At 46.7% G+C, this 11,496-nt stretch overlaps 1 protein-coding gene across 2 annotated transcripts; it reads left to right on the top strand.

Annotated features, from left to right (window-relative positions):
* Positions 1–3: 3 nt before the first annotated feature.
* NASP (nuclear autoantigenic sperm protein) lies at positions 4–11,279 on the top strand. 2 transcript variants are annotated; one of them, XM_053949845.1, is made up of 15 exons: positions 7–169; positions 912–962; positions 1,757–1,867; positions 2,377–2,457; positions 2,626–2,723; positions 3,459–4,316; positions 6,150–6,232; positions 7,088–7,164; positions 7,296–7,369; positions 8,330–8,518; positions 8,736–8,902; positions 9,312–9,365; positions 9,459–9,530; positions 10,477–10,608; positions 11,108–11,279. In XM_053949845.1, the coding sequence occupies exons 1-15, from the start codon at positions 108–110 to the stop codon at positions 11,159–11,161; spliced, it is 2,163 nt and encodes a 720-aa protein (XP_053805820.1). In that variant the 5' UTR covers positions 7–107; the 3' UTR covers positions 11,162–11,279. The 2 variants fall into 2 exon arrangements, with proteins under 2 accessions (XP_053805821.1, XP_053805820.1); XM_053949846.1 differs by lacking the exon at positions 10,477–10,608 and having other exon boundaries at positions 4–169.
* Positions 11,280–11,496: the final 217 nt, after the last annotated feature.

Here is an 11,496-nt window from a genome sequence, read left to right as displayed (position 1 = left end):
CGCGCGCGCCGCCAGGCGGGCCGGGGCGTGTCCTCGGGGGTATATAGCCAGCCGGAGGGGCAGGGGGCTGCACTCTGCCGCCGCCGCCCCTCTCTCCAGCAGCTTCTATGCAATCCTCGGCCATCGCCGCTCCCCCCTGCGTTGAGCCCGCGCCGGCCTCCCAGACTAGGTAGGGCCGCGCGAGCTGGCCCCGGTTACGGTGTGTGCGTGTCGGGGACGGGGGGCATCCAGGGGAGAGGGGGGGGCGCCTTCGGCCCGCAGGGTACCGGAGGGGATGGGGGGTAGGGGGGCGGTGGGCCGGATTTCCTTAGGGGGGAGGGCTGGGGGTGCTGGTCGGGCAGGCGAAGCTGCACTCCCTCCTCCCCCCCTTTCCTCATCGCCGGCGGTGGGTACCTGCGTCCCCCGTCCCCCCCTCGCCGCTTGTGGTACCTGCCTCCGCTGTCCCCCCCCCCGCCGGCGGTGGTACGTGCCGCCGCCCCGCTCCTCCGGCGCCAGCTGGGCCCGCGCGGCTCGCGCGGAGCCACCACGTGACCGCTGCGCGGCCGCCGCCATCTTTGTTGGGGGCAGCCGACGCCGCGGGGCGGGCTGGGGGGGAGCGGCGTCACGTGACCGGCGGCCCGTGAGGAGCCGCCGCCGGGGTTTGGCGCCAAGGGCGGGGGCGGGGCCGGCGGAAGGCGGGAAAGGCCCCATTGTCTGCGCGGGACCGGCCGGGCCGGGGCTGACAGAGCCCCTCAGAGCCTCCCTTCGAGCCAGAAACACCAAACAGGGGCCCGAGCCCGCTCGGGGTGGATGGCCACCTCTAATCCAGGCTCCTGGTGCTGGTTTCGCACCCCCGAGAGCTCAGCTGGTGCCGTGAAATGGGTGGCCGGTTCTAAACGTGATTAAAAAGAACTTTCGGTTTTTGTTTGCAGGATGGAAGAGGAACTGGCAGCTCCTTCCACATCCACAGACAAGACAGACAGGTGAGATGGGAGTTGGGATTGTCAATATCAAATAACACAAAATCCTGGAGTTACTGTGTGAAACGCAAAGGTCGCCCTTCAGATCACTCCTTACATTTGAGGTTTAACTCCCATGTGTGATGTAAGTGCTGAAAACCTGTGCTCACCAGTGGTTTGCACAAATCTAGCGTAGCAAGGCCTTTTCAGGGACTGATACATTCAAAAATACCAGCTGTTCTTGAAGTTTTTGGGGTTTTAATTAGTGCTGGAGAGGCACCAGTATGCAGCTGGCCTGTGATAGATGATGATCCTTTGTGGGCAGCTCCTCTTGTCCCAGTCTGAGATGCTGGGCTGGACCTTCTGGAAATGAAGCTATGCAAGAGGCACTGAGTTGAAACTGACACTTGCATCTGTCATTCTTCTCAGATGCACCATGCTGTGCTATGAAAAGTTTTAACTTGAGTTTATTCTTCTTTTTCTTGATTTAGCATTGGAGTCTGGAGCACTGGTGCTCCGTGGTGTGTTGGTGTGCAACTCCTAAAGTATATTTTTTAGCAGTCTTTGTCACAGCAGATTCTGATACTTGTTGCAGTGATTGGATAAATTTACCTGGTTTCCCTTGGTTATTGGAACTATTGGTTGTTTCAGATTTACACAAACAAAACCAAACAAATCCCACCTGCTCTGACAGTTCCGACCATGCAACATCTGACGTATGCAACTCGCTATTCCATAAAGCAGACTAGGTTTTGAAAGCTAAAATTATTGTGAAAACTAACAGAATCCTTTATTTGATTTATTTCCCCTTCCTGCAGTATGGATGTGGATGGAGAATCAAAGAAACTATTGGGTTTGGGACAGAAGCACTTGGTAATGGGAAATATTCCAGCTGCTGTGAATGCATTCCAGGAAGCTGCGAGCTTACTGTGAGTAGTAGAACATTGTGTGTGATTTTGCTGGGCTTGGGCTTCAGCTTGGCTGTTCTGATCTGGATTATGCAAGAAAGATTGGGATTTTTAGCTAAAATGTTTATAATTGATAATGCAGCTGTGGAGGGAGCAAAGTAAAGTCACCCAAGAGTTGTACAATGCTGTAGTTGGTATGCAGTTTAGGTGGCTTTTGTGATAGGCATTGCCAGCAGAGTTCCCTAAGGAGGGAAGGGGATTTGGTAGTTTATTATGCAGGTGTCTTCTCTAGTAACTTGTTCACTAGTCTTGACCAGTCTCTTTGAATGCTACTGTTTGGGTTACAGATTAATTTCCTCAGTTGGGTGTTTGAGAGCCATATCTAACTGAGAGAAGCACTCAGTATTTGCTTAAAGCAACAGGAAATGAGCCAAGAAAGTGATCCTTTTGTCAAGGAATATTTAATGTTCAAGTTCACATATCCAAATCTAAGGCAAGCACAGGCAAATAATTCTTTATTATTTTTGTAGGGGTAAAAAGTACGGTGAGACAGCGGATGAGTGTGCAGAAGCTTTTTTTTATTATGGAAAATCTCTCCTGGAGTTGGCAAGGTACAGTGACAGTTTGTCATTTGCTGAAGAGTGTATCTGGTGCAACAGGATTTCACTCCTTTATGGACAGGATTGCCCTGGGTGGGATGGGCTGTGGTATTGCAGCTTGTGCAGTTCAGATTACAGTACTACAAAATCCAAGGGATAACAAACTCCTATTCCCTTTAGAATGGAAAATGGTGTGCTGGGAAATGCCTTAGAAGGGGTGCAGGTGGAAGAGGAAGGAGAAAAAGCAGAAGATGACTCTGCATTGCCAGCTGCTGATGGTATGTAAAGCTGCCTGCCCTGACATAGAGGCTCCAGGCTGTGTTTTCTTATTGGAATGATCCAAGTTTAGTCCATTGGTATCTTGGGTAGGCTGAATCATTCTATTGAAACTCTTGGCAGTCTGAATGGACTCTGTTTCTGTTTGGTTTTTTTTTTAGTCTTGCTTAAAGATGAGCAGAATCTGTAAAACATCTGCAAGGAGCTGGTCACTGAAAGCATGTGTAAAGGGTCACCAGGTGTCTGTGTCCTGAACACTGCATTCAAACTCGCTTTCTTAAGCTTCACCGCTGACTTCAACTGCTTTGTAACCTTGTAGCAGTACAGTGTGTGTAGTTCCAGAGGTCAGAGTCTCTGTACAAAGTCCCAAGAACAGTGGCTATTTTATGCTGCCTGCAGCTGGAGGGGATACAGGAATTCCTGTCCATCCAGACTGTTAAAGCACTGGCACCTCTTGCTTAGCTGTGACTAAAATCGCTGCACAACCGCACACTGCTTGAGCGGCCGCTTGCAATGCTGCAGTCTGGGGAAGGGGAAGGGACTTGCTTAGATCAAGCAGCTATGTTGGTTGTCTCCTAATTCCTTGTACTTGGAAAATGAAGCTTTTAGGAGTGTCCATCCAACTTGGTAACAAAGTTACCAACACACTGGAGGGTCTTGAGGGTGGTGTTGTCAGTGCCCGTTAATGTCTTTATCACTAAACTCGAAGAAATGTTTATGCTTCCTCAATCATGTAGAAGAAGCAAGGGAGGAGTTGAGAGAACAGGTTTATAACGCCATGGGGGAAAAGGAAGAGGCCAAAAAGTCCACGGAAGAGTCTACAGTACTCTCTGAGAAGGAAATCAAAGAAGAGGATGTTGAAATGAAAGAGATTAGAGAAGAAGAACCCAATGAAGCAGCTGCTGACAAGGATGCGAAGCCCAAAGAGGCTGAAGAGAAGACTGAGATTTCTGTGGGAAAAGAAGAAACTTCAGAAGAGCAGAAGAAGCAGGTGCCTGTGAAAGAGGAGGCAGTTGTGGAAGAGGAGGTAGAAAAAGAGCAGAAGATGGTGCCTGAGGACAAGGTAGAGAAGGCAACTGAGGAGAAGGAGAGAGCAGCAGAAGTGTCAGACAAGGAGGGAAAAGCAGCTGGAGAAGAGGCTGAAGCGGGAGAAGTGGCTGTGGAAGAGAAGGGAGAGATGGGAGAACAAGCAGCAGAAGCAACAGAAAAAGAGCCAGCTGTGGAGAAGGGAGAGGCTGTAGAAGGGCAGGCAGAGACAGCTGTGGAAGAGAAGGCAGAAGCACAGGCAACAGCTGCTGTGGAACAGAAAGAAGCTGCAGAAGGGGATGCAGAGGTGGCTGAACAGAAGAAGGCAGAAGAGAAACAAGAGGCAATAGAGACAGTTACAGAAGAGAAATCAGATGAATCTAAAGAGACAGAGTCCTCAAAGGAACCTGTGCCCACAGAGGGCAAAGAGCCACCTAATGACATGAAAGAAAAGGCTGAAGTTGCTGCTAAGGTAGAGAAAGAGGAAAAGAAAGATGACCTGATGGAAGAGGGTGAAGGTGCTAAGGTAGAAAAAGAAGAGAAAGATGACCTGATGGAAGAGGGAGAAGGTAACACTGAGAGGAGAAAAGTACTTGTGGGTGGATGACTTGATGGATTTGGCTAACAATGGGTAAAAAGTGTTCCATTCAGAATTTTCTGTTTGCCTTAGAATAAGGAAAAGGCACAGTAAAGGGGCTCTTGAAGGACTTTACATACAAGTAAAGTTTCAAGGAATAGTGAATAGTCTCAGTTTCTCTAGACTAACGCTTAACTAACTGCAAAGCAAGTCTTGAAAGCAAACTGACAGCCCTGTGAAATGTGTAAGTAATGGCTAGGCTGGTGGAGAATACTGAATGGATGTTCACTTGCATGCATCTGGGTGTATTGCACTAACCTTCACATAACTTGAAGCACAAATTGCCTCTGGTAATAGCTGTGTTTTATTTTAAAATGGTGGTGAAAAAACAAGAACAGCTGAACACATAAAGTAGTAAGTTTACTTCTGGTGGAGGAAAGGAACTCTTCAGTTGAGTCTTTCTGATGGTCATTGCTAGCGAAAATTCAGTTGGAAAATCTAAACTTGTTTTGCTGAAGGCTTATTGCTGCTCTAGTACAGTCTTCTGGCTGTCCAGCTTCTGCCCTTCTGCTTCCCTGCTTTATTATAGCTGCTTCCAGGGCTCTGTTGAAGTAAGACTTGCACCCAGCAAGGCTTGCACCCTTTGCTGCAGCAGTACTTTGTGGCCCTAGTGGGCCCGTGCCTTCTATTGCACAAGTTAATTGATGAACTGTAATTGCAACTTTGCTTGTCAGTAACTCATCTTCACAGACAATGCCTTACTTCAGGAGTGGCAAATGTTCAGACTAAACAGTTCTGGACCCTGGAAGGATTTGTTCTGCTAAGCACAGCGAACACTTGGTGGTGGAGCAGTGCCCTAACAGGATGTCTGTGTGGAGAGAGGATGACTGAAAATAAACTAAGAGTAGTTACCTGCTCCTCACCCTCAGTGCTGAAAGGCTGCAGATGCACACATACTGCTGCTTTTTGCCCCAAGTCTGGGAGTGTGAGGACCCTCTGGAACATCCCGGCCTGGTGCTGTGTCATTCCAAACTCCTCCCACTACTTAAATCTTAGAGTTCTGACACCGCTTCTGTTTACTTTTATACAAGTGTCTTCATGTTCACAGGTTTGGCCCTCTCACTGGTGGGTGTGTGCTGGGAGTTAGACTAGTGAGTTCACAGGCTCTCTAGTCCCTGCCAATCAAGCTTCTCTTCTGGAATAGCCAGAGATTGTGATACAGGAACTGTGTGACTTCAGCCTGCAGACCAGCCAGTGCTCTGAAGCTATTAGCCATATTCCTTTACTGTACATTTTCCCAAAATGTCTTTTGCTGATAGAGCAGATGACGTGATGCTTCTGCACAGTGTCAAAAGTCAAATTAGTACTACACAAGAGGAGGTTCATTAACATTGACACTTAAATGCCTGACATGAGGATCATGAACTGAGAAACACACTAATTTGTGTTCAGCTTGGCAGCTATCTTGCTGAAAACACTTAACTTTCTGTAGCATGAAGATTAGCAGCTGGCCAGTGCCTCTAGGGCTGCTCAGGATCTTGTGGCTTCAGTGGGAGCTGACAATAGATTTGTGAGAATTGAATTCTGTGTAAGTTTCTGTTGTAGGTAGTAAGAAGTTGAACTTACGACTGCTTTAGTCTACAGTGCTGAACAGTTTCAGCAAGATGGCTGCTCATGCTGAGACTTGAATGTATCTGCTCTTCTTACATCACACCTCTAACCTGTCACTGAGAGGATAAGGGTTGGATATAACATACTCTGCCTGACTCCATGTTGAGCAAGCACAGTAACCAGAAGTGTCCTCATGCATCTACTTGCATTCTAGAAACAGAAGAATCTGAAGAGGAAGATAAAGAAAATGATAAAGCTGACGATGATAAGGAGAATGAATTGACAGTGGAAGACAAGGTGAGGTTGCTGAGGTCTGACACCAGTGCTCATGGAAGGATGCAGTATTAGGCCTAAATATGATGTTGATGTCCTTCTAAAAGCTCACTTGTGTTTCATTTAGTTCTGTGTAGGAAAATACTTCTGAAAGCCAATATTGGCCAGTGTTAGGCCTTGTCTGCATTGTAGCATCTTGCTCAGCTGTGTCTGTAGACTTGGGTTTGTTCAGCTGCTCTGACGGAAATGCTTGTGGTGTACTGAGCTAACGTGGCCTGGTGGGGCAGGCAGGGAGAGCTGTTCCAGCCTGTCACTGGAGTTACTTGGAAGAGTTAATTGCTTGTCTGGTGGTCCAGAGGATGGGAATTGTTTGAGAAGTGTAGTGCTCCTCAAACCTGAGATGTACATTGATGTAGTAGTCAAAACACCTGGAAAAATCTGAAGCCTCGTAGGGTGGCACTAAGCATTCAAGATAACTGTCTGTCCCTTTTTCAGATTATGCTAACAAAGTTCAAAGGCTCATTTTAAAAAGCTGGACCATCAACTTTATTTGGTTCATCTAAAGAGAACCTTAACCAAGATCTTGCTCTTGGGATAATAGTGGTGCTTGGTGCCCTGTTATTTCTGAAAAAAAAATTAAAGCATGTCACAAAACAATGTGAGTTCATGTTCCATTTAAACATCTTTACTCCAGGCAAAGTCTTGGTTGATACAATAACCTCTTCTGCATATTTTTTTTCTTTTTTTTTTCTTCTAGTTATGAAATGTTTACCTCTTGCAGAAATGGATTCCTTGATAGCACTGGGTGGGAATTTATTGGTGGTGTTTGTGGTCTATGACCAAGTCACTTAATCTGTCATGCACTTCTGGTCTTTACAGGAAAGTGAGGAGGATGAAATTGGCAATCTTGAGCTAGCCTGGGACATGCTGGAGTTAGCAAAAGTCATTTACAAGAGGTAAAGGCTAAAGTTCTAATTTGAGTGTATGCCACAGAAGCTCATTGTAAATTAGATGGTGGTATAGCCAGTTAGAGAACGTGGCATGCTCTGATCAGGATTTGAAAACTATTTTTGTCTTCTTGCTGTAGACAAGAAACAAAAGAAGCTCAGCTCCATGCAGCTCAAGCTCATCTGAAGTTAGGAGAAGTTAGCATTGAATCTGGTAAGTAATGGTAATTCTCACGTGGAAAGTGTTTGGTTCTACTTTCTGTCACTGGGTTTTGTACTTTAAAATGAGCAGATGTGAGTTAAAGCTGTCAGGATGAGAACAAATTAGATCATGATAGTTGCAGCGATGTGAGAAGCTTTGCAAGTAATGGTTGGTGCCTTAAATAGGATAGTCTGTGCTTTTGCAGAGCAGTGGAAAAAAAGTTTGAATAAGAAGCAATGTGTTGCCAGCCTTGTCTTCTGCTTTCTGAAGTGACCAAACCTTGTTTGTGAACTTGACATACTTGCTGAAATTGTCATGAAAAATAGTTGACTTCCTTCGACCTTCCCAAATTCTAGGCTATAGTCAGGAAAGGCTCTTGTGTTACGCAGCAGAAAAAAGGAGTGGGAGGCAAACCCCAGGTTTGTGCCTTGTAATCACTCGTCTTTAATTTAAAAATGTATTCTAATCTTGTTAAATCCAAATGTACCCTTTCTCTGGGGCAGGCATTGGAAATAACCCAAGAGGTTTCTGGGCCAGGCTACAAAACAAGGGTTGTGTCTTGTGTCACTAGAGCACATTTGGGAGGGCTTGGCAGGAAGGTGGCACTGTCCTTAGCTCCAGATCCGTGTTGCAGTTGGGACCAATTACGTTCAGTTCTTGGTAGAAGATAAAGCAGGAGGATTTGGTGCCTGCTTTGACTTGGCTGCTCAGTTTTCTGTGCTGAAATTAGACAACGCACTTGTTGAGAGAACCAGAGGAGCTGGTTCTCCATAGGCCTAGACAGTCTCTCAGGGGAGGCAGAGTTGTCACCTGATGGTCTGAAAGCAGCCCAGCACTGCTGTGTTCAGTGGTGGTTCTGTTTGCAGACTGTATGATGTGGAACAAAACACGGAGTAACCAAACCAGGGTTTAGATGGTGCTGCTGCGGATAATTACTGAGATTTGTAAAGACCTTGGGGCTTTCTCCTGTAGAAAACTACACACAGGCAATAGAGGAGTTCCAGGCCTGCCTGGCCCTGCAGCAGAAGTACCTGGAGGCTCACGACCGGCTGCTGGCCGAGAGCCACTACCAGCTCGCCCTGGCCTACCACTACAACAGCGACTTCGACGAGGCCGTGCTGCAGTTTGGGAAGTCCATGGAAGTCATAGACAAGAGACTGGGTATGTGGAATTCTTAAGCTGCCTAGTGAGTTTTCACAAGGCTAAGTAGCGAGGTGTGCTCGTTGTCTGCTGTGTCCTGTTTTATCTGAAAGTGGTGAGACTATACCGGGGCAGAATTGGTAAAACTGTTTGTTAGCAGATAGTTGCCTCTGGATGGTGGTAACTGGACAGTTACTTTGTCTCGAGGTGTTTTGACCTGATAACTGTTTCATCCCAGCAATACTGACTGAGCGAATAAAGAAGACAGACACTGGGTCCCCTGAGGACGAGAAGGAGATAGAAGAACTGAAGGGACTGCTTCCTGAAATTAAAGAGAAGATAGAAGATTCAAAGGAGTCACAGAAGAGTGCAAAAGTAGCTGAGCTAGGACTAAAAGCAACTCTGGTGAGTGTGTCCTGTGATTTCCTTTTGATCCAACCCTTCTTCCAGTGGAACGTAGAACAAATCAGTAATGGGAGGAGCTCAGACTTGATCAGGGACTGGTGGTTGCTCATAGGTGTTACCAGGCTGTGGTTGTGAAAAGGAAACTGAGGCAGGTGACATCTAAAGAGGATATTTACTAAGAGGCCTGATACTGATTGTTCCAAACTAAATAGGAATTTGATGGGCTTCTGTGGCATTTAATGTATCAGGGCTGGAAATGATGGGTCAGGCAAATGTGGAGCGCACATTGCATCTGTCCTGTACAGAAGTGCAGAACCCAGTGTTGGGATGTGAAGGACTTGGGCTTTCTGTATCTCAATAAGTTCACATGTATCGTCTGCCACAGTCTGTTTTTTCTGCTTTTCTTAAGGTTGGAACTACATCTGGCTTTGCACAAAGTGAAGACAGTGGTTCTGTGTCCACAGTAAGTTAATCTAAAATGAACGTTGTTAATTCTTGTCTGCTCTAAGGATTACTGGTTGTGTTTGCTCATGTGTCAGTGTCTGTCTTGTAACAGATTCCAGTAAGGAAAGGAGCTGATGGTGCATCTCAGTGTGTAACAGACATCTCTCATCTAGTCAGGAAAAAGGTGAGTCCAGAAATGACTTGTTAAACAAGCAGTTTGTTAAAGTACCACTAGCTTGCTCTGTGTAATAATAGGATTTGTCTTTAAAGTATTTTTTCTTAACTTAGTTGTATAATGGGAAAACACTCCAAAAGTAAAACCAGTAGCATATGAAACTCTTTTCCACTGGGAACCAATCAGTCTGGGAACCATCTGGCCTCCAGGAGACAATTCTTGGTCGTTCAGCACCCTGCCTGAATCCACACTGATGTAAATCTGACCCAGTTGTGTGGCTTCTGCAGGTGTTCCCTGGAATAAGAGTTTCCTCTGCTGAGGCCCCTCAAGAGCAGCAGGGTCACCTGCAGATCCCAAGGAAAAGGCAGGCAACCAGGCTGGGCTGGGTTCCCTTCTTTCCAAGAGGAAACTGGGACTTGGACTTCTAATAAATAGTAAAGCCACACTGGTGGTAATTATAAACTGCCTCTTTAAGAGATCACATTTTGAGAACTTGGTTCCTTTAAGCATTGTGTGTTCTCTGGAAGTGTTTGCTGCTAAAAACTAAGATCTTGTAGGAGATACTCTCAGTTTTATGTTGCTTCTGTTCCATTGGCCTGTCAGTTCAGGTGTGCCTGGAGTGATTTGGAGCTTCTTTAGGTGATTTCAAATGTTGTGGATGCCCTAAGTCTACCCTGGAACTGTTACAGGCTCAGTGGTTGCACCCTTCTTTACCAGACTGTAACTACAGATAACTCAGCTCTGGAGATCCTGGCATGTAAAGTGTCACTGTGGTCAAGACCTGGGTGTCAGAGCCTCAAAGCTCTGGTTAAATCCCAACACTGGGGAGTCTGTCCTGAGCCTGGCAAGCAGAGGTTGGGTAGATGATGTGCAGTGACATCTAATGCTAAATTTTTCAAAAAGATACAAACTTTGATTTGTACTCAGTGGAGATTATAAACAATTTTGTCTTCAGAGGAAACCAGAGGAGGACACTCATCAGGGAGACAATGAAGCCAAGAAATCTAAACCAGAACCAGCTGTCAATGGTGGTGGTGGGGACCCTGTCCCCCGTGGAAATGAGGTTGCAGAAAAAATGGAAGAGGAGGTGGGCAGCTGAGCCAGGAGTCTGGGCTGTGCTTTTTATTTTACTTCCCCCTTCTCTGTTCAGGGACGGTTCTGTGCCTGGTAGATGCCCTGGTTTTATTGCCTGCTGTCCTTCACAAGATTTCCCAGATGAGATGACACTATTTCTGGTGGGCAGGATGCATGTTGTGCTGTGGTGCTGACCCTGTGTGGGCTGGACAGATCCAGTTGTGGAGCCTTGTCACCTGTGGGGTGGGACAGAGGCAGGTTCTGGGTGTTTTTTTGCTGGGCTCAACTCCAGCACAGGGTCTTCCCCCAAATTTTAATGTTCCTTGGTTTTATTACTTACCCCTGGGCTGCACTTGTTACTATCAATGCTTTAGGGTAGTGTTGGGCTCTGGAGACTGGCAAAGTTCACACAGTTAAGTCTTCAAATCACAGAACCCTTGGGCTGCTGCATGAGTTGGTGCTGTAAGACTGTGTATTGACTTTTAAAAACAAACCCTTATCTTCTCTTTTAGACAGAGAAAAGGCCACAAGCAGAATCAGGGGCTGCAGTTGAAAGCACAGTATGATAATGATTCTTTAACCTTGGACACTCCTCTCCTTACAAGGAAAATGGTTTTGTATATAGTGTATTTTTTCACTTTTTGGCAACTTTTGTATGACTTCAATAAAGATTGTAAGCAAATAGTCCCTATTTCGACCTCCCTCCTGTGACAGGTTCCAGCCTCTGCTCCTGGCTGTCCCCCTGGGCTGCAGGTCTCAGCCCTGGCCCACTGCTAGGCTCATGCTCCCTTTAACCTTCAGCATTTCCACCCACATCTGCCTCCTTAGGAGCAGAGGGTCAGATGGGCCAGGCAGGGCTGGCTGCTGCAGGGAAAGAGAGCATTGCCTGAACGTCACTTGT

This window comes from Vidua chalybeata, chromosome 9 (genome assembly GCF_026979565.1).
Source record: "Vidua chalybeata isolate OUT-0048 chromosome 9, bVidCha1 merged haplotype, whole genome shotgun sequence".
NCBI classification, from domain to species: domain Eukaryota; kingdom Metazoa; phylum Chordata; class Aves; order Passeriformes; family Viduidae; genus Vidua; species Vidua chalybeata.
The sequence above is the reverse complement of the archived record's forward strand: the minus strand, read 5'-3'. Positions and strand labels throughout refer to the sequence as shown.